This window comes from Eschrichtius robustus, chromosome 16, assembly GCF_028021215.1.
Source record: "Eschrichtius robustus isolate mEscRob2 chromosome 16, mEscRob2.pri, whole genome shotgun sequence".
Taxonomy (NCBI): Eukaryota; Metazoa; Chordata; class Mammalia; order Artiodactyla; family Eschrichtiidae; genus Eschrichtius; species Eschrichtius robustus.
In genome coordinates this window covers 26,510,903-26,534,157 of record NC_090839.1, presented here as the reverse complement: position 1 = coordinate 26,534,157, position 23,255 = coordinate 26,510,903, and the positions used below count along the sequence as shown (strand labels likewise).

General features: G+C 54.9%; 1 protein-coding gene across 1 annotated transcript in view; it reads left to right on the top strand.

The window, feature by feature from the left end:
- Nucleotides 1-23,255, top strand: part of EFCAB8 (EF-hand calcium binding domain 8) — a 56,385-nt gene that overhangs the window by 7,343 nt on the left and 25,787 nt on the right. Inside the window, 13 exon segments of the mRNA XM_068524740.1 lie at nucleotides 1,538-1,656; nucleotides 3,495-3,598; nucleotides 6,062-6,197; nucleotides 8,898-9,003; nucleotides 9,233-9,317; nucleotides 9,852-9,976; nucleotides 11,954-12,027; nucleotides 14,057-14,187; nucleotides 17,894-17,961; nucleotides 18,286-18,434; nucleotides 19,822-19,959; nucleotides 21,338-21,451; nucleotides 22,613-22,840. Of these exon segments, the coding sequence (XP_068380841.1) occupies nucleotides 1,538-1,656; nucleotides 3,495-3,598; nucleotides 6,062-6,197; nucleotides 8,898-9,003; nucleotides 9,233-9,317; nucleotides 9,852-9,976; nucleotides 11,954-12,027; nucleotides 14,057-14,187; nucleotides 17,894-17,961; nucleotides 18,286-18,434; nucleotides 19,822-19,959; nucleotides 21,338-21,451; nucleotides 22,613-22,840 (1,577 nt within the window).

The following is a 23,255-nucleotide window of genomic DNA, read 5'->3' as shown; positions in this document are numbered from 1 at the left end:
TTAAAATAATACAGCAGTGAACAATATATACAAGTTCTTAAACACCAATGAAAGGGACTCTCCCTGTAGTGTTGTCAAGAGGGGTTTGTTCATTAACCCTGCACAAAGGCCCTTTGACTGCCAGCTCTCTCCCGAGGAGACAGCTCTGTGCTCGTGGGCTGTCCCCTGACGTCCATCTGATACACGGAGGGGCTGTTACATGTCACTAAAATGTGTAAGGCTCTTGGCTGTCGCTTCACATCAGCAGGATGGCTCCTTCTTTAAGCAGGGCTGCTTTCGTTGAGGCTTTCATTTGTTCCTCAGTTTAGCAGTAAACGATGATAATTGTCGCTGTAGTGCCGTGCTGGGCGTTGTATGAGGAGCGTGGAACAGGGTGAGAACGTGACCCCAGATTGCTGGGGATGGTCTGGGTGCCACCACTCACCAGCCATGTGACCTTGGGCACACAACCCCACCTCTCTGTGCCACAGTTTCCTCACAGCAACCCCCCCCCCGCCCCTGCCCCCGCCCGCCACCATCAGGCGATCAGTAAGAATAAACGCAGATGGTAGTGGTCCCCAGTCATCGTCATCACGTCCCAGTGCCAACAGAAATGCTCAGGGAACAAACATTTGCTGCGCGCTGAGGACCCAGTCAGAGAGGGGACAGGCTCAGCCCTGCACTCCCCGAGCTCATGGCCAGGCTGGTAAGGAGGAAGGTCGGGGGGAAGTAGGAGCCAGGCATGGGGCTGGGCCACCCCCTTCTAGAGTCCCTGGGGAAAGACTTCTCTGTGGAGGAACCAGACGCTGCAAAGGCCTTGAGGTGGCAGGGTGAGAAACGGTGTGGGGACACGGTGACTGGAGCAGAGAATGAAGGGGACTGTGGTGAGAGGTGAGGTCTGAGAGGAGCAGCCTTCAGGTCACGGCGCAAGTTTCAAATGTTTGGAGGGGGTTTTAGAAGTTCTTTTTAAAGACTGTGATTCTTTTAAAAAAAATCTAGACAGGAGTAATTGATCCATTTGCAGACAGATTCCCCTGTAGCCACAAAACCCAGCAGGGGAAGAAATTTTATCCCTGCCCCTCTGCCTCTCCCCTGCCCATCTTTCCCTCCAGCCCAAGTTTGTATTTTCATTGCCTCTAAAAGGTGCGTTTCACCTCTCCCTCTATAGCTTTGAATTTATTTATGTTCCTTTGTTGCCATTGTTTACTTATGTTTTTCTTCTTTCTGTCTTTATTATTTATTTATTTTGGAGTTTTCATCAGTTTTCTTTGTCTCAATGCCTGGTCTGTCTGATTTGCTCAGAAATGGGATCTGATCTTTTTTAGGACCCACCCCCGTCACTGCCATGGGACCAACACGGTGCTTTCATGCGGCAGGTGTGCAGCCAGTATTTTTGGGTGATCGCATGTTGAACAGATGAGATGCAAAAGATGACCCAGCAATGTGATCCTCTGTGTGTTCCCCGTCAGCACCCAGACACCCAAGAACACTGTGGCTGGTGATGGGGCCGAGGGACTTGTGGTGAAGTGGACGGTGTTCTTCCTTCTCTCTTTTGAAGCCCTGGACATGAAGACTTTCGTTAAGGCTGTGAAGAAGATTCTGAGCAATACGTCCAATGAGATGATAGAGGCGCTGTTTTTGAAGGTGGACATGAACTGTAACGGCTCCATCACCTGGGTGAGGAGGGCGCCCCCGCTGCTGCAGGTGGCTGGAGGGTGTGGGCCTTGGCTGGTCTGTGGGGCACGCGGAGGGCCGAAGAGGGGGGTAGACTCGGGGGGGCTTGCTGGGTAGAGGGAACACTTGGAGTCTTTGAGGGGGCCCTCCCGAGACCCCTGTGAGCTGGGCTCACTGCAGCTTGTTCCCCTGCCGGGGTACAGGAGAGTGTGTGACAAACGCTAGTGACCCCTGCCCGAGACCGGCTGAGCACACAGCAGTGAGCGGCAAGGACCCCGCCTGCCATGTGGCTCTCCTGCACATCAGCCTCCTATTTGGCTAAGGGGATTCCAGCTGGTGCCACAACCATCTCTTAGCCCTTTATGGTCACTCAGTGGCTGTTAAATCAAAAAATGTCAGGGTTTTAGAGCATATTAATAATAATGCTTTTTACCCCTGATTTTAAATGTTCTACAGTGAACATATATAGCATTTAAGAATGCAGAAGAACACAGTAAAGTACAAAAAAACAGTCTGATGTATTGATGTAGCAATGCTGACAACGATAACTAGCATTTACACCAGACATTGTGCTGAGCAGTTTATATAGTATTATACTTAAACCTCACAGGAATCCTATGGGGTAGCTGCTGGTAATGTGCCTCCATTTGACAGATTGGGAAACTGAGGCAAGAGAGGAGTAAATTGGCCCAGGGTTATAGAGCTAGTTAGCAGCCAGGCCAATCTTCAGACCCAGGGGTTTTGCCTCAAGAGCCCATGTGTTAACAGCTCTGTCATACCTCCCCCTCAGCATAGATGTACATTCTGTTTCTTTATGTGTGTTTTTTGCTTTCATTTCTCTAATACTCTATAGTAAACATGTTTCCAGCACTCTGTCATCTACACAATGATCTTTGTTCATAGCTCCCTCTTTTTTTTTTTTTAAATTAATTAATTAATTCATTTATTTTAGGCTGCTTTGGGTCTTTGTTGCTGCACGTGGTCTTTCTCTGGTTGTGGTGAGCGGGGGCTACTCTTCCTTGCGGTGCACGGGCCTCTCATTGCAGTGGCTTCTCTTGTTGCGGAGCACGGGCGCTAGGCGCGCGGGCTTCAGTAGTTGTGGCATGTGGGCTCAGTAGTTGTGGCTCGCGGGCTCTAGAGCGCAGGCTCAGTAGTTGCGGCTCGCAGGCTCTAGAGCGCAGGCTCAGTAGTTGCGGCTCGCGGGCTCTAGAGCGCAGGCTCAGTGGTTGTGGTGCACAGGCTTAGTTGCTCCGCGTCATGTGGGATCTTCCTGGACCAGGGCTCGAACCCGTGTCCTCTGCATTGGCAGGCGGATTCTCAACCACTGTGCCACCAGGGAAGTCCCCTGTCTCTTGTTATAGCTTCATATGGTGGCCAATTTCGACCTTGGCCATATTTTCGTGAGGCTGGTCAGTAGAGTCTAGATTTGCCCTCGTGGCCTGGCTTATGGGTCCTCCCCAGCTACTGACTTCTTGATATATGAGCTGGGGCAACTCATCTATACTTATATGGGCCTCAGTCTTATTATCCATAAAGTGGGGTGAATAAAGAGACTCAGATGCAATGGCAAATGTGGAGCGATGTGAGGATTATCTAGGATTACAGAAACGCGTTAAGGAGGGAGGCGCTGCTGTGCTGTCTTCACAAATGCGCGCACAGAGGCCCTTTGCCAATCCAGATCTAAGAACAGCTCTGGTGCTTGGCTGCCTCCTCTGGCCAGAGCCTCGGGGGGCTCCCGGAGTCCCTTGGATGGGGCTGGGAGAGACAGGACAGGCACTGGAAGCCGGGGCTCAGCCAGTTTGGCCGACGCCCTCCCCGCTGGCGTTTCTTCCCCGAGGCAGCAGGAGTACCTGGACTACGTGATGCGTGAGTTCAAGGGGAAGGAGAAGATGATGAGGAGCCAGTGCCGCCTGCGCTTCCACCTTCCCATGAGGATCGTACCCCTGTAAGGAGCCTCTCCCTGGACTCCCTGGACTGAAGGGTGTGTCTGGACCAGGCTGGGGCCAGCCCTGCATCGCCCCTTTCTAAGTCCCCGTGCCTGTCTGTGGGGCCACCGTGGGCCTGGCACCACGCCTGCAGCTCGGTATTCTTTAGCTCATTTGAGCCTCACAACCCCATAGGTGGGCTTGAGCATCCCCTCGTTGTGTCCCCATTTTGCAGACAAGGAAACTGAGGCTCAGAGAGGCCAAGTGACAGTGGTGGGGTTGCTCTGTTGGACCCTCCCTATCAGCAGCATAGACGCTGCTCCTGCTTCCTGCTCTGGCTGGGGCTGAGCAGGTCTGTGGTTTCATCCACAGGGCACAGATGGCTCACATAGCGGGGATAGGGCTTTCCTCTGAGGTGACAGGAGTGAGAGCCATCACAGGAGACTGCTCCTCAAGCCCGCACCAGGCCTCGGGAGCAGCCCCTGCATCACTCCTGGCGCAAGTGGCTCTTGTCCCTGCCTTGATCTGTGCCTGACCCTGCGGGCTCTCTCCTCCACGTGGCTCCTCCTCTCTCTGTGCCCTGGCCCTGTCTTCCCCCACCCCTCCAAACTCCCTAAGAACGAGGAACATTCTAGTGGATCCAGCCTGTGGGCCCAGGCCTCCTGAGCTGGGCTGCTGCAGGCCCCTTGCTCTCCTCCCGGAGTCCGCCTTGCTTGGGGCACCAGATGCCCCGTGCAGGCGGCTGGGGCCCGGGAGCCGGGTCCTGTGGTAACAGATGTGGTGGCCTCCATTTGTGGCCTGGTTAGGAGGGGCTGTGGGTGAGTTTGTCTCCGGGGACCACACCCAGAGCAGGCCACGGAGAAGACCACAAACTAGAAGGGTGTCTCTGCCCTCAACCAACCTGAAGTTTAATAGAGAAGATGGTGTGATGAAAACCACAAAAGGGTAACTTTGAAAACAGTTTGGTCAAGATTTAATTGAGGAATAGCCAATAAATATGAGTGATGACACACTTTGTAACCATAAATTTCTACATGAAAACTTTGCTGGGTGTCGTCATACCTTTGCTGGTCTCTTTCCTGGGACGTTTGATTCCCCAGGGTGATCCCAAGGGCCTGAAACAAGAAGCTTGTCCCTGTTTTCTCCTATTTATTTGCTCAACCTACTAACCTGGAGGGCATGTCCAACTTGGTGGAGAAGATAGCCAAATAATATTTCATCACCATCAGGAAAGGGGAACTTTGAAAACTGGCTCACCTGGACTGAGCCTGGGCCAAGCTCACCCAGCGCACCATCTCCTTGATCCCGTGGAGGTTCTGTCACTGTGGAGATGAGGAAGCCGCGACCTCAGGAGGGGACAGCTTCCTGGGGCACTCTTCACTTTAGAGCTCTCACCTCTTGGGTCTGTTCCCTACAGTCTCTTGGCCCTGACAGAGGAGGCAGAATTGGAAGGGACGGCTAGAGGGGTGACTGAGAAAATTGGTCAGGCTCTGAGCAGAGCCGTGGGCTGAGGGCAAGAGAGGGGAGAGCCGTGTCCAGATAACGAGTCCCCGTCTCTTGTGCAGAGTCTGTAACACAGTAGAATTTCCCAGTGACGTGGGTTATCCTTAAGTCACGGCTCAGCTCACGTCCATGGCAACGTGTGGAAAGGGCTCCGGCTGGAGTCGGAGTCGAGGTGCCTGGGTTCTAGTCCCAGCTCTGCTGGGAACCAGGACATAACTCCAGGCAGACGGTTAGCCCCTGGCTCCCTGTAAGGTGAGGCAACATCACCTGCCCTGCTGGGGCCCAGAGGTGTGGGCACATCAAGTGGTAGAGAGTGTGCTGTGCCGTGTCTGGCCCTTTAATAGCCAGTTGGCTTAGCCAGCTTGGGGACAGGAAAGAAGCCACTGGAAGGTGGCATTGAAATTTGCTGGGAAGGCCGTTCAGTGGCTTCCTGCGAGGCCAGGCATGCCCCAGGAGCTATTAGCTATGCTCAGGGCATGATTTTGGAGATGAAGAGTTGGGTTCACAAGGCCCTGATTTCTCACCATCCCTTTATCTACTTTTATCTCGTTCTTGGGCCCTATTCCCGCCCCCACCCCCATCTCTAAGCACTAGAGTAGTTGCTGGAAACACTGTTATTTTGCAGTTTTCCTCACAAGCCCCACTCCACTCGCCTCCTGTGGACTGTTTTTCCTGTGAAAGAACATCTGTTCCCTGTCTCGTCTGGCCCATCCCATCATGAGGAAGCTGACTGGCTATTTCATGGGGTAAACTTACTGCTCTGGAAGCCCCGTGTCAGCCCAGCATCCCATGTGGGTCTCCTTCCCTTCTGGCCACGGTTGTTAGTGGTGACAGTCCCCTTTGGAGGAGGGGCAGAGCCCACGTCTCACAGAAACTCACCCGAGTTTCTCGTGGTGCCTGTGAGGGAAGCTTTGTCCTTCCTCCTCTGTGCTCTTTGTTCTGGTTTGGTTTGGGCTCCTCTCTCTTATCACCTTCCGCAGGAATCATGGGTGTGAGATTGTGAAAGTGGAGTTCTTAGTCCAGCGGTTCAAGAAGATCGGGCATTTCCTGACTGTCACCAAGGACGGGATCCTGCAATTCTGGTCGGAGTCCTTCTCGCTGACCAGCTCCTTTACGGTGAGTGGGGCCCACGTGGGTGGTTGGAAAGCCTCTGCCTTCATGCCCTGGACCCGAGTGGGCTCCTTCTCTGGACCCGTGGGCTAGACAGCCACACTTGCTCCTGGGATCAGGTCCTGGCTTCCCCATGGGACCATGAGCCTCGCATTTCTCTTCTGAAAGCAGGATTCCACCTGGATGTCCATTGCACTTAGATGTCCAACAGACACCCTAAACCCACTTTGTTCAAACTGAATGTCACTGTAGCCCTCCCTGCCCACCAGGCTTCCTTCTCCTGTGCCTCCAGGTCAGTGAATGGCATCATCATCCACCAGGGTTCTCGTGCTGGAGATCAACCTCCTTTCCTTTCTCTGTCACACCCATTCCACCCCTAAGTCCTGCTGGTTCAAATCCTCTACTTGGACCAGGGAGGAAGTCACAGTGACTGTGAACATGGGCTCCAGAGCCCAACTGCCAGATGTAGAGCCCTGACTGTACCACCCCCCAGCTCTGTGACCTTGGAAGTTACTATATTGCTCTCTGTGCATCAGTTTCCTCATCTGTCAAGTGGGGTTAATAATAGTATCCCCTACAGACAGGGTTGTTGGGAGGATTGAATGACATAATCCATGCCTGGTGCTTGGAGCAGGGCAAGGCATGCAGCAAGCACCTGATAAACATAACTGACATCGTCGTCGTCATGGTCGTTTGTGCCGTCAGCTCCTGGCCAAGCGCAGTAAATGATAAAATGCTCAGGAAAACCCCGGTGTACTTGCTGTTGCCAGGCCAGGCCAGAGTCCTCCAGCAGATGAGGGCCCAGCTCTGCAGAGAAGGCTGAGTGAGCATGCTATGTGCCTGCAGAGTGTTTCCTAAGTGCATCAGGGGTCATCCTTTGGGGCAGGAGGATTCTGTATCATCCTCCTGACCCCAGTTGCCAAGGGAGAAAACCAAGGTGTGTGGAGTTCTAGTGACTCTCTTGGGTGCACTTGGTAGCCTAGGACCAAGGGGGATTCTCACCTGTACTCCTGAGGCTGGGGTTTCTGGCACATTCCACCCTCTTTTTCTCTGTGTGCTTATCAGGGGGGCACATTATAGCCTGAGCTCCTGCTTGTGGCTACTACATGGTCACCTCAGCGCTCCTGAGGGCCAAAGCCTGGGAGGGCCGAAGAGGACAGAGGGAGGCTCCCCCAGAAGGCCCACAGACCTGGGCATCCTTCCCTGAGGGGCTGCTTTGGCAAGTAGATATTGGCAAGAGTGAGCTGCCAAGCACCATCCTCGAACACTCACTGCATGGCCACGGTTGTGCAGCTGGAAGGCCCTGGAGTCTGGGCTTCACTTACCAGCTGTGCAACCTCGGGCAAGTCTCTGAGGCTCCCCAGGGCTCTCAGTTTCTGGTGTGAACACGGGTCTAGGGGGGTGATGGGCATTACCATCACCTCCATTGTGTGTGGGTTAGACCCCAGTCCTGGGCCAGAGAGGGGCCTTGGGGGCCCTGGTGCATTGTTTGAGCCGTTAGCTCAGGCCCCTGCTCTTGGTGCTCTGAGTTCTGATGGGACAGTTCGGAGCCCACGTGGCGCTACTCAGGGAGTAAAATACAAGTTCCGCCGCTGGCCACCCCTCACTCATGGCCCGTCCTCTCCAACCCAGACCTGTCGGGCTGGCCTCCTCTTCCCTGGGCGTGGCAGCTCATTTCTGCTGACTTGCCTTTGTTCGTGGTGTCCCCTGCCTGGAGTGCCGGCTCAAATTCTGTCTGTGTAAGGGTTGTGTGAGGCTGACACTGGGGCAGGAGGCACCCATGCCGGCCCAGCTCCTCCCAGTGCCGGCAGCACATGGATGCTTTAGCTGTCACGGCTCCATTCGTTCCTCACAACCTGGCAGGACGGTTTCTCGTTGATAAGCCGCTTTGACCAGGCAACACCGGCAGATGGTAAACAAGATTCGGACAAAACAAACAAAACGAATACCAGTATTATACGTCAATTACATCTCAATAAAAATCAGAGAAAAAAGATTCAGGCAGAGAGGAGCAGGTCGTGGAAAAGTCGGTCTTCCTCTCCCAGACCCTAATTCCTCTCACTGGAGGCAACTGCTGTGACCACTTTGGGGGTACTTTTCCATGGACAGCCTGTACATACACCGACCCCCTTCTCTTTAAATACACAAATGGTAGCACATTATAATGCTGCTGGTCACCTTGCTTTTTCACTAATAACAGATCTTGGCAACTATTCTGCATTGTATGTACACAGCTCCCTCGTTCTTAATGTCCGGGCAGTGATCGGTGGTGTGGGTTTGTAAGGTGTCATTTCCAGGCACAGACTCTGGCCTGTTGCTGTTGTAGCTGGGCAGCAGTTCCCGTTCCTGCTTACACTTCTCTGTGAGTACCTGCAAACACATCCGTAGATGCCTCTTGGAATGGATCCTGGGATCACAAACTATGCACATTTAAAACTTTGATGAGCTTGTCAAACTCCCTAAAGGGTTGTGAGGATGAGTGTTCTTTAAGCCCATTTTACAGATATGGAAACTGAGACTCAGGGCAGGGAGTTTATCCAAGACCCCACCGTTGGTAGTTGGTGGTAAGGCTGGGCTCCACACCAGGTGTGTGCCTGGCTCCAGGGCCTTGGGTGGCAGGAGAGGGTTTGTGGGGAGGCTGTGTTGCTGGCGTGCTCTCCTGGTCAGCCTCCCCAGCCCAGGTCTCCTCTGCTCTCCCTCTGGCAGCTTTACCGGATCCATCCACTCCACAACCAGCAGATGTGGGTCATTGACATGGTGTGTCTGCACAACATGAACCTGGTTGCGATTGCGTCGACCGACCAGAAGATAGGTGAGTCCCCGAGGCTCCCCAGGCCAGCGCCTGGCCACTGGAAGCCATGCAAGCCATGCGTTTGCACTTGGAGAGGGCTGTCACCCAGCCAACTGTGAGCATGAATTAGAGTCCCCTGAGAGTATTGCTGGGTGGTGGGTAGTGAGGCTTCTCACTGTCACCAGAGACTCCTGAGGCCTGGGACGTGGGTTTGGGTTCATGTGTGCCTCCCCTTCTGTCTCTTCCCCAGAGTTCTTTGATATCAGTAACTGTAAATGTGTCCGGGCCTTCACCTTCATTGATCTGGACAGCTGCGTCCTGACCTTGGACTACTGGTGAGTCTCCTGGGAGACCGGTGCAGGGGCTTGGCAGCAGTGGGGCTGGGACCCCCAGAAAGCCTCTCTGGAAGCAGCACTGGAAAGATCCCCACCCTCTGTGCCTGTGTCCTCTTCCCCTCAAGCTGCTTCTCTCTTGGGTCCCCTTTCATGGTCACTCAGACCTCAGAGTCGTTGTCGGTCCCTCTTCCTTTCACCAAGTCAGCCATCAAACCCGGCCTGTCCCGCTGTGTCTCTGGGAACATCATGGTCCATCAGTAGGGTGACTTGACAAAGAGCAGCTGAAGGACCAGGGATTCATTTATTCTGGTTAAAAAAAAGTGTTGATTTCTCTTGGACCTGGTTCACCAATGGTCTGGATCTGGGCGGCTGGGCCCACGTTTGTCAGCTGTTGAGGTCAAGGCTGGAAAGTTGTGTGGGATCTGCCCTCGCTTCCAAGGTGGAGGAGGGCCTCGGAGGCCGGGGAGGGGCGGAGGGTTGCACCGGACACACCCAGCCGGCTCCGTGGCCTCTTCTGTCTCCCTCTTTTCCCAGGTCTGACTATCACAGGGCTGTGTTCTGCTATGGGGACACCAAAGGCAATGTCATCGTCTTCACCTCCAACGATGTGACCAATGGACTGTTCAACCCCCGAATCCTCCCCAGGACCTCCAAATGGGGTAGCGGAGACGTGGGGAGTGGGGAGAGATGGTTCTGCCCTGGGAGCTCTTCCCCCTCCCTGCTTCCCTGCTCGAGAGCGCCTGGGAAGGTGGTGCACCCACATGCTCAGCTCAGAGCCGCCTGTGACAGATGGGGTGATGGCGTGACAGCGGGACACGGGACGGGGCTGGGGAGCTGGGCAATCTCTCTGAAGGTGGGAAGTTGTGCACGTGAGGGCTGGTGCGGAGGTGGGGGGGCTTCAGGACCCTCCTCATCCCAGGAAGAAAGAACCTGTGGCAGCTGTGTGACCCTCTCTGGGCCTTGGGGAGGTGGCGCTGGCTTCCTCCATGGCGTGAGGAGGGTTCTGCTCTCCTTGGCTGGGAGCTGCCTGTGGGTGGGTGGTGGGGTGGGGCGGAGAGGCTGCCAGAGGTGGGCTTTGCAGCGCCTGGAGGAAGGCCCGACTCTGCACGAGCACCATGAATCAGCACAGGGACACTTGCTGAGCCCTTGGGTGCTGAGTGCTTTGGGCAGTCACCTCCTGCAGTTCCCGCCTGCTGCGTGGAGGGGCTGCCGTCGTCACAGCCTGTTAAGGGAGGAGGAGCAGGGGGTTTAGGGGGAGAAGCGCTTACACCGGCCCCACGATGAGTAAGCGTGGCTGAGATCTGAGGCAGGCAGTCTGCGCCAGAGCCTGCACTTGAACCACTTGCTAGGCTGTATCCCAAACCGACTAAATGCTGGAGGATGCTGTCTGGGGCTGCTCTGCCTAGGGGCACGAGATCCCGAGGCCTCGGGGCCTGGGGCGGTCGGGGACATATCTGAACTGGACCCTGCCCGGGATCGAGCCTTCGACCCGCAGTGTCAGGCCCCCAGGCCGCTCTGCATCCATCTGGAGGGGCCCCAGCCCCCAGGGACACTGACTCCTCTCCATCCAGGACTCCAGAACGGCCACTTGGGCTTCTAGCCAGAGTTTCTGAGCAGGGGCTCCAGGGGCCCCCAGGGCTCAGTGACACCTCCTGCCCAGCTTGTTGGGGCAGCATCCGCCACTGGCCGGACAGAAGGTGGATCCTGCCCCGGACGCAGCAGGGGGCTGGCACCCTGCTGTGTCCTGTCTCGTCAGCCTCTGCCCCTGGTGCCCGACCTGCCCTGACCCAACCCACCGTGGTCGCTCTATGCCACCCTGGGAATTGGCACAGGAGGTGGTGGTCTTTGAGCCGAGTGGTGGACAGGAAATCGGAGGGGAGGCAGATGAGGCTGGAGTGTTGGATGGGAGTCCTTCCATGCCGCATGCAGACTGAAGGCTGGGGACAAACAGGAAGGGGGGCCCAGCAGCGTGTTGACTTGGGAGGGACTGGACAGACCAGCTCTGTGTGACTTAGATCCAGTTGCTTAACCTCTCTGTGCCTCAGTTCCCTTATTCAAATGGGGCTGAGCACAGTCAGTTCATGGATTTGTTAGAAGGTGGAAGGAGAGAAAAGTGGGAGGGCAAGACTGTGCTTACTGCGCTTGCTCCAGCCAGACACGCTTGCTTTATGACGCATGCATGCAACTTCTCCTTCTTGGAACTTGTATTTGCCAGACAAGGGGGGCATGTATTCAGTAGTTTGAAGCATGATGGCAAACTCCCAAATGATTATTTTCAGAATGAATAAGAGCCCAGGATCTCAGTTCATTCTCCACTCCAGCAGAGGCAGAGCTCCCTAATGGAGACTCAACCAGCTGGGGAGAGTGAGGAGCCCTGAAATCTGGTTCCAGCTCTGCTAGGAGCTGGCAGGGGGACTCTGGGCAGCAGTGTTTATTGGCCCCGGTCTGTTTTCAGTGTGCCGAGTTCACCCCACTGAACTTACCAGGACACAGGGAGGCTTGAGTGAATGTTTGGATGGGAAAGCCTTTTGGGATGCATGGGAGTTGCAAACCAACTCAAGGGGTCTTCTGAGGTCTTGCTTGTTCTACAAACGAGGAGAGCTGGTGACATGGGCCTTGATTTTCTCCCCTATCAGATCACTGGACCAATGTTTCCACACGGAAGCTCTTAAATGAGAAGTCCCCTATGTATAGAAATTACCGGCTGAGGGTAAGTGGGATTTTTCCTTGGCTGTAACCATGGTAATTAGCTGTACACAGGTAAAAAAAACAAAAATGCAGCAGGTGGATCTGCCCTTCGGTCTCTGGCCTTGGGGCTTGGTCTCTGGGGATGGGGTGGAGGCAGCTGCTGGATCCCGTCCGCTCTTTCTGCGGAATCCAAACCATCCCAGGTGTGACTAGTCTCTCTCGCCGCCTTCATTGCTCAGGCACCAGCCCTCCTGGGTGGCTGCAGCGGCTTCTCGCCGTTTCCCCACGTCCTTTCTCTATGCGGTGCTTTCTCTATTCGGCAGCCTCAGGAATCCTGAGCTAGAAATACAGTCATGTCACTCCTCTGCTCAAAATCCCCCAGTAGCTCTCTTGTCTTGCACAAAATCTCAAGTGCTCCCCACGACCGTCAGGACACGAGGGGACCTGGCCCCTGGCTTGTTCCCAGTCTTGCTTTCTACCTTTCTCCTCCTTACTCTGACACAGAGACGCCAGCATCCTGGCTGTTCTCTGAACGTGAAGCCCTTTCCCACCTCAGGGCCTTGACACACGCCGTTCCTTCAGGCTGCCGTGCTCTCCCCCCACATACTGTACGCCCCCCTCTACTTCCCTTGGGTCCCTAACCAGCCAGCCTAGAACAGCCCTGCTCCATCAGCCTCTGCCTTCATCCCTTTACCTGCAGCGCTTATAGGATTCTGACACCCATTACAGCGTGTGTTTTTTTCCCACATCTCCAAGCGATTCTCTGACACGAGCTGGGTGTCCTACAATTCAACTCAATTCTGACACTGTCTACCCCGAGATAGCGTCAGATCCTGCAGTGTAAGGGTCCCACAAGACTGCCCTCCCCTTCAGATGCCAATCCCAAGTTCAGGTTGTTACCTGTGCTTCTGACCCACTGGCATTAATCAGAGGTTTCCACGACCCCCTCCTTGGGTTCGGTTAATTTGCTAGAACAGCTCAGAACTCAGAGAAACGTTTTACTTTACTAGATCACTGGTTTATTAGAAAAGAATATAACTTAGGAACAGCCAGATAGAAGAGATGAGGATGGCAAGGTATGTGGAAGAGGCACGGAGCTTCCGTGCCCTGTCCGGGTCTCCACTCTCCCTGCACCTCCGCGTGTTCTCCAGCCCAGAAGCTCTCAGAACCCCATCCTTCTGGGTTTTTATGGAGGCTTCATTACACAGGCATGATTGATTATGTCATTGGCCATTGGTGATCAAATCATCCTCCAGCCTTCACCATGACAGACACTTGGTGAAACAGCTCATGCAAAACCCAGCTCACCTCGCCTCCATTCTTGTCTTGGAGAGGAAAATCTCCGGATTGGGAGGCCAAGCACTGGGCCAGAACACAGAGCCTGTCCAGCCAGGCCATGCCCTTGACCTGTGGGTCCCAGCCTTTATTTTTTTTTCGCCGCACCACGCGGCTTGCGGGATCTTAGTTCCCTGACCAGGGATCGAAACCGGGCCCTGGCAGTGGGAACGCGGAGTCTTAACCACTGGACCGCCAGGGAAGTCCCAGTCTCAGGGAAGTCTCGATCTCGCCCAAGTTGCACCAGATAACATCCTCGCTCACTGCAGACCACTTCCCGACAAACACGAAGGGCAGCGGTGGGGCCGGGAAGTGCACGCTCACCCATGGTGGGCGCCCCGTGGATGATAGGGACTGTGGACTAGGCAGACTTGGATCCGTCCTTCCTCCCACCTTAGCATGGGGCCACAGACAATGATATTAGTATGGGCCAGACCTTGCCTGTCCTCTCACTTATAAGCGAGAGTTCACCTGACAGCAGATTTCAGTGCTTTTAACCTGTTCCACTGATAAATGATGGCCACACACCCCTGATCACATGACCTGGGCTAGGACTGTGGGGCTGGAGCACTTTGTCAGAGCTGTGATAACTAGACGGGCACTAGACTTGGGGATCTCCTGGCCCCTCCAGCCCCCAACCCCTGCCACGTTCTGGCGGCTGGGCCTGGATGACTGTCCTTGGGTTGGGTCTCCCACCACCACCGCTCTCTTCCCAGGCTCTCCACCCCAACTGGTGTCAACAGGTCAAGTTCATCCCCCAGCTGAACCTGGTGGCTTCCTGTTCAGCCATCGACAAGTCCTCTCTGGTGCTGACCATATTGCCGTCCAAAGTCCCAGAGAGCCCCAAGTAAGGAGCACCTGTCTCCAGGCAGAGGTGGTGGGGCTGGGAGGGGGTGGGTGGTGCCAGTGACTCCGGGACTCTGGCTTCACTTCAGCCACAGGTGGCCGTCCCTCCTGAGAGGGGACCTGCCTCCGGGACAGTGGCATCTCCTGTGGGCAGTAATACAGTGTCCTGTGGATCATGCTGGGTCCAAGGAAGCGCTGTGTTTCCTGTGGGCCAACAGTGAGGTGTGGTGGTTAGAATATGGGCTCTGGAGTCTGTTTTTTTTTTTAAAAATTGAGGTTGTCAGTTTAGAAAATTGACATATAACATTATATTAAGTTTATATTAAGATGTATAACATAACGATTTGATATTTGTATATATTGTGAAATGATCACAAGTCTAGCTAACATCCATCACCACACACAGTTGTGCATTTTTTTTCCCTGTGATGAGAACTTTTATGGAATCTGGTTTTAATCATTCTGGCATTGCCACCAGCAGCAAAAATATGAGGCCTCTGTTATCCACCAATTTATACACAAAACTCAGCACAGAAGCTGGCACATAGTGTAAGGAGACAGTCAGAAAAATGTTCTCTGAATGAAGGAATGAATGTGAGTTGCTTCACCTCTGTGAGCCTCAGTTTTCTTGTCTGTAAAAGGGGGTGATAATAGCCCTTCACTTATCTCAAGGCTTACATGAGTGAGTGTTGTACATGGCATGTATTCAGTAGTTGGCCACATTAATTCTTTGGAGATGGTTCTAATCTATTTCCTTCATTCTAGATTCCTCTACCCTAGGGGGCATCTTTTCCTCTTCTGTCTTTTTCATTTTTTAAAATCAACTGTTGGGAGTTCCCTGGTGGTCCAGTGGTTAGGACTCTGCATTTTCACTGCTGGGCTCGCGGGTTCAATCCCTGGTCAGGGAACTAAGATCATGCATGATGAGCAGTGCGGCCAAAAACAAAAAACAAAAAAAAAAGAAACAACTCAACTGTTAGTCACACAGGTATATGTACATATGTAAAAAAATTCAAGCACTGTAAATAAAGCCGGAATCCTGTGGGCTTTCCTCCCCGTTCCCTTATCCAATCCCCAAGTCCTGGAACTAACTGCAGGTTGCAGGAGGGGAGTGTATGCCTGTGGCGGTGGGGAATCTTCTGTCTTGGTTTTTGTGCTTTGAGTGGGGCGGTGTGGTGGGATTTTGCTTGGAGCTGGTTTGCTGAGGTCCGTCTCTCTGCTTTGTTGTGAGTATTACCTCATGTCTGTGATATGTCTTTCATTCAGCTTCTTGTTTTATTGGGTCTCAAGGGCAGGAGGCTATGACAGGCTCCTTGGTCTGGCCCTGCCACCTTCTCACTCCAGCCACACGGGGCCCCCTCACACAGCTCACACATGTTCCTGCCCCCAAGCCTTTGCATTGCTCCTCTCTGCCTGTTTTTTTGTTTGTTTTTGTTTTTTAAACATTTTTATTATGAAAGATTTTTAAACACACACAAAAGTAGAGAAATAGTATAATGTTTTAATATCACTAGTACTAGTCCAAGTTAATCTTTATCCAAGTGTCTCAAAAATATCTTTTTATGATTATTTGACATCAGATATAGACAAGTGTCTAGGATGGTTCTGAGCTGAGGAATGGTGTGGTCTGGTGTGTGGGAGCATCCTTCTGGCAGCTCTATTGCAAGTGGAATGTACGTCTGTGGGCAGGAGGGGAGATGGGGACACCAGTGAGGATGCCATTGTAATAATCCAGACTACATGTGATGGTGGTCTGGAGTCTGCCTGGAGTGGAGACGGAGGGATTTGAGATATATTTTAGGGATGGGTTGCAAAATATAGTTATACACGTGAGCACACACCGCCTTCCTTCTTGTCTGGATGCAGTACACACACTGGCCAGCAGGTGGCACCATTGACTGCTGGCTGGTTTCTTGTTCCGGTGATGCCCTCTTGGGGCGTAGCCTCTGCAGGTGGGGCCTGGCACTGCCAACCCAAATTCTGCCTCTGGAGTGGCCTTGTAGACTTCATCCCTGCGTCCCCTCTGACCTTCCGGTCCCTTCTCTGCACAGCAGCCATCTGTGCAGAGACCTGGTCTCCTCCAGCCAGCCGTCCTGTCAAAGCCACCTGCTTATTTCCCTGCAGGACTTGCCATGACGTGTACATGTCTGTCTCCCTGTCCCTCTGTTCCTTTCCTTGCTCAGGCTGTTTTCCTCTAGAAGAAAAGCTCCAGTGAAGGCAGGGGCATCCTGTCTGCACCTCTGGTCATCCTGGAAGGGCAAAAGAGCCAGGAAATCTTTGTTGAATAAATGGGTGAATCAGCCTGAAATGATTTCTAGTAATGTTTTGTGACTGTTCTTCCAGAAAATTTCTCTGCACACATAAGCATGGAGGGAGACTTATCTGGTTTGACAATACAGGTATTTGATATGCTCTTCTTGAAGTTTTTTAATTTTCTTTTTTTTTTTGGCCGCACCACGCATCATGCGGGATCTTAGTTCCCTGACTAGGGTTTTTTGGTGACGTTTTGACTTTTAGAGGAATCCTTCTGGCTGTGGAGTGGGGAGCACAGGGGAGTGGGAGCAAGGCAGGAGGTTAAGAGGCCCTCCTGGGAGGCTGATGCAGAAATGAAAGGGCCCTGGGCTGTGGTGGGATGTAAACAAAGAGGATTTGGGGCCCAGATGTATAATGGGAGCGCAGGAGAGGGAGCCTCTAGGGTGATAACCAGGCTTAGTTCCCTGGGGAGTAGCAGAGGTGCAGTTCAGGGGCAAGTTCAGTGGAGAGCATGCTGAGTTAGAGGCCTTGGAGTTGAGTTTTGAAGGGAGAGTTTGAGTGGAAAGAGCTGGCGGGGCAGGATGTGTGGATATGATGGAATAGCCCATGCAAGGCACAGAGCTCCCAGGGCTCTGGGGCCTGTGAGGGCTGTTGGGCCTGACCTTTCCCCTGACCTTCCCAGAAGCCCTGCCTGGGTCCCCTGGCCCTCCTGAGCACCCCGACCGCCTCCTGGCCCCCCAACCCCCATCCCCCGGGCCTCCAGCCCTGCCACACCGCTTCCTGTCCTGGAGCTCTGGTTCCTGAGCCTGCTGCCTCTCCCTGCCACGCTCACCCTGGGTCTGAACACTGACCCCCCACCTTGCCAGCCATGGGACCTTGGGAAAGCTCCTTAATTTCCTTCTGTGTCCTCCTCACGGCACAGGGCTGATGACAGTCTTCAGGGTTGTGTGAGGGGTCCAGGTGACTCACAAGACAGCACCCAGCACAGGGACCAGCACGTAGTAGGGACACTTTGTTCTCTTCCCCTAGCCTTTGGGGGACCCCCTTCCACCTTTTGGTCTGTGTCATGGGTGGGAGGACACCTGTCCCTGTATAGTGAAGGTGCAGATCGAGTTAAGTTTGCCCTTGGAGCGAGGCGAGCATGGTACAGCTGTAGGAGTTGCTCCTGCTTTGGGGCTGCTTTCACCTTCATGTGCAGGCGAGAAGTGGGCGTCTCCTCCAGGCACTGCTGGTTTCGGGCCGAGGGGGTGCTGCCAGTCTGCTGGCGGTGCTGGCTCTGCCTTGGCTGCAGGGTGAGCCCAGAGCAGGATTCTGGGGGCTGCTCTTCTCCTTGGGTGGAGACGTGGTGACTTCTCCCTGGCCTTCTGGCGGCCCTGCCTCTAGCTCCTCCACACCCCAGCCTCAGAGGCTCTCTGGAGGCCTCCGGTCACAGCCTTCCCCCTGTGCTGTTGTAGGTTTTCAGTGCTGAATTTAAGAAAAGGGATTCTTTGCTTTGATTACTGCCCAGAAAAGAATGTCCTGGGTAAGTAACATTTGTATCACGTGAGGCTGCTGGTCTGGCAGAACTAGGGTGAGGGCTGCTGGGGAGGTGGGGCCCATCAGAGCGGAGGAGGAGGCCCTGCAGCGTCTGCCCCGGCCACTCTGGTCCCCGCTCCTGGGCACCTGGGCTGGAGTGGTGACATGGGCTTGCTTGGCATGGTGGCCGAGGGGGCGGGGCGGGAAGGGCAGAGGGATGGATCATAGCGATGCCCCCCATCTGCCGAGCCTGGCTGGAGTCCGAGGCCTGGCCCCAGGACAAGGTCCCAGCGCAGGCCCCCAGTGGCTGATACCCGGTTTTCAACTCCAGTGACTGGTGGCCATGACCCCCTCATCCGCCTGTGGAACCCCTTCTTCTCGAAAAGGCCTGTGTGGCTGATGAAGGGGCATCAGACCTCGGTGACACACATTCTCGTGAACAGCAAGCACAGCGTCCTCCTCAGCATCTCCAAGGACAAGGTGTGCTCAGGGAGCTCGGCCCTGACGCCCGCCACTAGCTCCTGTTCCCCAGCAGAGATGCTGGCCCAGGGATAACGATCTAGCTCAGCCAGCCGGGGAGCTGGCTGGCAGTTGGCAGGAGCCTGAGGCCCAGGGCAGTGGTGTGACCTCCCTGTCCATGGTCCCACCCTGGCCTGAGGCCTAGAGGGAGGTACCCCAGGTGGCACCATGAGGGGGCCGTGGGTCTCTGACCACCCCCACAGGGACCTGAGCCCAGTTCTGAGCAGCCCACCAGAGCTGGGCAGGGCCCTTCCCTTTATGGGGTCTCAGTCTCTTCATCCAGAGAATGGGTGTTGAGTGGTTTAGAGAAGAGCTGCTGGTAAAAGCAGAGGAATGTCTGGTGCATAGTAGGTGTACAACAGAAGTGAGCCTTTCCCTCCCCACAGACCCGAACTTGCTTCTCTCAGCTCTCCCAGTGACCACTGCTTGGCTGCCCTGGCTGCAGGGCCTGACTAGACCTTTTTCAAATGCCCGGGGTTCCCCTGATCAGGCCCGTTACTCTGCTCCTCTGAGCTATGGGTTTAGGGTCTCTCCCCACCTGCTGGGGGATGCAGGCCAATGGTTCCAGGTGCCCTCCTTCAGGGGACAAGTTTGTGTCTTCTGGGACTCAGTAGATCAGGAGCTGGCAGGGCCCTGGTTCACCAGGCCACGCTGCCCACACATCCCCACACTTGCTACTGTCTGGAATTCTCCTGGCAGCGCTGGGAGCTGGGCATCGTCACCTCTGATGAAGGCTCCGAGGCTGGAGGGGTGGGGGACAGAAATGGACTTGCCCAAACCTTCCTGGGCAGCGCTGGGCAGAGCCACGGTGAGGACGGGAGTCTGTGGCCTCCAAGCCCATGCCGTGTCCAGCTTGCTGCCGATGCCCCGAGTGAGGAGTGTCCTGGAGGGACTTCCACGGGGCCCCTCTGGGAACACTTCCTCGACCTGGGAGGAACTCGAGGGGGACAGGCGAGCCTTTTGGGCAACGATGTTGGCAGCTCTTTCTGTTCCCTGCCTGGCTTTACTCGAGGGAGGCTGGGGTGGGAGCTAGCGAGGGTCTGCAGGGGCAAGTGCTGCCTTGTGAGGTCTTCATCCTCAGCCGATGAGTAGCAGCTGCTCAAGCAGGGTAGAGGCCCTGGGGGAGGCTGGGGGGGGGCGTGCCTCAGTTTCCTCATTTGAGCATAAGCACAGCGTCTCTGTCATAGGGTTGTGATCCATGGCAGTTACTTAGTGTGGTGGGTGTGTCTTGGAAGTGCTTGCACTGGGTGCCCTGGCCCCGCTCCCAGGAGAACCCCAAGGCCTCAGGTGCCAGCTGCATCCCCGAGAACCCACCCTTGGCCTCTTTGCCTGTTTCTCACCCCCGCAGAATATTCGCATGTGGGACATGCAGGACTACGAATGCCTCCAGTCCTTCTGCGGGAAGCATTTTGCCCTGGGACACTGCCCCATCACCAGCGCATACTTCCACAAGGATGACGGCAGCCTCATCTGTAGCACCTATTCAGTGAGTGCTGCACGGGAGGGAGGTGGGACCGTGGCTGCACCCAGAGGGGAGGGGCCGCGGCTGCGGTCCGCAGTCCCATGGGACACCGAGGGGTGGTCACATCCTGTCCGTCCTGAGACTGCTTCGTGCCATGAGGACAAAGCTGCTAGACTCTGTGGCCTGGTCCTCAAAGCTCCTGTCTCCTGGGATTTCCTGGGGGACTGTTTCTAGGCCCTCAGTGGTCACCGTCTACGCTGCTGTCCTCCTGGCCCGTGCATCCTCCAGACTCTCCGTCTCGAAGCCCACCTCGAGGCCCGGGCTGGCTTAGAAGCCCCCCCGCCCGCCCCCACTGCTCCAAGCTCCCTTGCCTCCCCTTGATCACGGCCCTTATAACTCTGTCCTGTCATGGTTACATGCCTGTCCTTCCTGCCAAATCGTGAACCCCAGGAGGGCAGGGCCCATACCCGAGCAGCCCCTCTGAAGGAGAGAGCCTGGAGGGACCTGGCGTGAACACCGTCTATGAGCCATGACTTAGCTGGTGCCCATGTGAGGTCTGTCCTGACTCTGGAGGACAGGACAGCCTGGGAGAAGCACAAGGGGCTGACCGTCCAGCGTGACAGGGGGACCTGTGACAAGATGGGAGACAATCAGCAGCCAGTAGAGGGGGAGGTTCTATCTAGAAAGGGAGGCGAGGTGTCATTTGTGGTTGAGAGGAAGGGGAAGCCCCACTGAGACCTCCTTCCCACTGTTGGCCAGGTGACACACACGCTGTCCTTGTGCCCTTGGCTGGCTCTCCCAGGTGGCAGGTTTTTCTTGAGAAGGGAGTTGGTGGGTTCCTTCGTCTCTGCTGAGTGTCAGACTGGCTGCCAGCATTTGTTGAATTAAATAGACCTTTGAAGTTCATTTCAAATCATCACACGTTATCAGCCCTCTGATCTTTGTCAGGAGCAGAGAATATATTAATTAGGCACTGTCCCATCCCTCAAGGAACTTATGGGGTAGTAGGAGAACACATAATTTTAGTAGAAAATGCTGTGTGTTATGATGGAGATGTGTGCTAGGTGCTTCATCGAGCACAGAGAAAGGATCCTTAGCCTAACCTGAGGCAGAGGTAGTCAGGGAAGGCTTCCTGGACGAGGGGACACCAGATTGAGGCTTTATGCTTTTCAGAAGTTATAAAAGGGACCTTGGACTTGGATTTTGGGCTTGTGGGAACACGAGGTTTGGGAGCCCTGATCTCAGGAAGTGGGGGCCATGGAGTAGGGGTGAGCTATCAGCAGGCCTGCGTGTAGTCGAGGATATCTTGATGTCTCAGTTTACTGGAAGTTTCTCCCTGGGGCCAGTCACTGAGGGCAGGCCCCTTCTGACTGCCCAACTGTCTGCCCCTCCTCACCTGTAGATTGGCGTCCTAAAAGGCTACTTGGAGACGCAGGGGCCTGGGAGAGCAGAAGAGAAGACCACGACTTACAGCACGCCCCTGTGCGCCATCCTCTACAGCAAGGTTTTCAAGCAGGTAAGTGGGCAGCAGCTCGTCTCTGAGGCCATCAGGGGTTGGGGTGGGACAGGACGCTGACAGCTTGGGTGGTGGTGCAGGGCAGTGGGAGGTGGGCGAGCAGCAGCCCTGCAGAGGGGTCACCCCAGGTAAGATAGGAGCTCCACCACGTGGTCAGTGGGTCACCAAACTCCTGTGAGCCTGTGCGCCCCTGGCTACCGCCCCAGGTCGGTTCTGGACGGGCAGCCTTCTTTATACAGTGTGAGATGGAACACAAGGTGTGAGCTGCGATTCGAGGCTCCCCGGGTGGGTGTGGGTGCTGCTCCTGGGGGCCATTTCCAGGGAAGCCCTGGGTCAGCGTTGTCCATCGTGGGAGGGGAGGGAGGCCCAGGCTGTGGACAGCCCCCTGGTCCTGAGTAGAGATCTCTGCATTGGGCAGGGCAACTGGGAACGTGGATTCTGAAGTGTGGGGACACAAAGGGCTCCTGGGCCCTCTGCCCACTGCCACTGGGACCCCTTTCCTGGCCCCGCCGTGTCTGCTGCAGCGTGGCCTTGGGTGCGCGAGGCCAGAGCTCACCTCTTTGGGTTTCCCTCTCATTCGGACCCCTGGCACCACCACCCCTCATACCTTAGGGCTCTTCAGTACCTTCCAGCAGTTTCAAAAAAAATCCCCCTTCCCCAGCTTTTCTAGATGTCCTCAGCAGGAAGGTTGGCCTGAAGTAGGCTCACCTGTTACTGTTTCATTGTAATAGTTGGAATGTCACCTTAGGTGGAGTGACCTACCTTTACTCCACATTTCCCTACTTAAGGGACAGTTAGTGTATTTCCTGGTGTTTTTTTTCTATCCCCCATGATTAATGACTTTGCAGCAAATGTCTTTTCTGAATTAGGGATTATTTTCTCTGGATAGATTCTGATACATGCCATTTCTGAGTTAAAGGGGATTTCACCAAACTGGTTCCTTCTGAAAAAACTGTGCCTGTTTGCACCGCCGTGGGCCTCAGGGCCGAGGAAAGCCTGTTTTCAAGAGTGGCTTATCCTGCAGTAGGAGGGCCCAGAGCGCCTGTCTTCTCGGCACACAGAGTGGCAGCTGAGCTACCTGCAGTCATGCCAGCTGGAGGCTGCCCTTGGGAGCGGGGGCCCTCTCCTCTCCAGGAGCCCTGGCTGTGTGCTCCCCCACAGGTGGTGAGCGGCTGCCTGAGTGGCGTGGTGAGCGTGTGGGAGGTCGTGACGGGCAAGAGGATGATGGAGTTCTCTGTGACTGGTGACCAGCATGTGGAGCTGACCGCCATGTCCCTGGATGAGTCAGAGGCGTGCCTGCTCACGGGTCTGCGTGACGGCACCATGAAGATGTGGAACTACAGCGTTGGTGAATGCCTGCTGACCTTCCCCAACCCGGACCAGATGGAGGTCAGTCTGGTCCATCAGCTGGGGCCTGGGGGCCCCTCGCAGCTCCTGTGACCCTGGGACATGCTATTGTCCATGCCTCTCTGAAAGGCTGTGCACACAGACTGCCTGGCCTCGTGCCTACCTGAGCCTTTGTGTCCTTGTGCAAAAAATGAAGACAGGTAACAGGGCCTGTCCTTCATAGGTGTTTTACAAATGTTAGCTACTCTTGCTCTTTTGGTGTGTTAGCACTTCTTACCCTACATCTTAGAGCTTTGGATGGCATTGCTAGCAGTGGGGTCACATGATTCAGAGCCACCCGTACACCTATTTGGGAAATGACTGCCAGGGTTATAGGGATGGTCTCTGGATGTGGCAAAGTGCAAAGCCAGCAGTCCCACTTTGGGACTTGAGCCCATTAGTAACCCCTGTGACACAG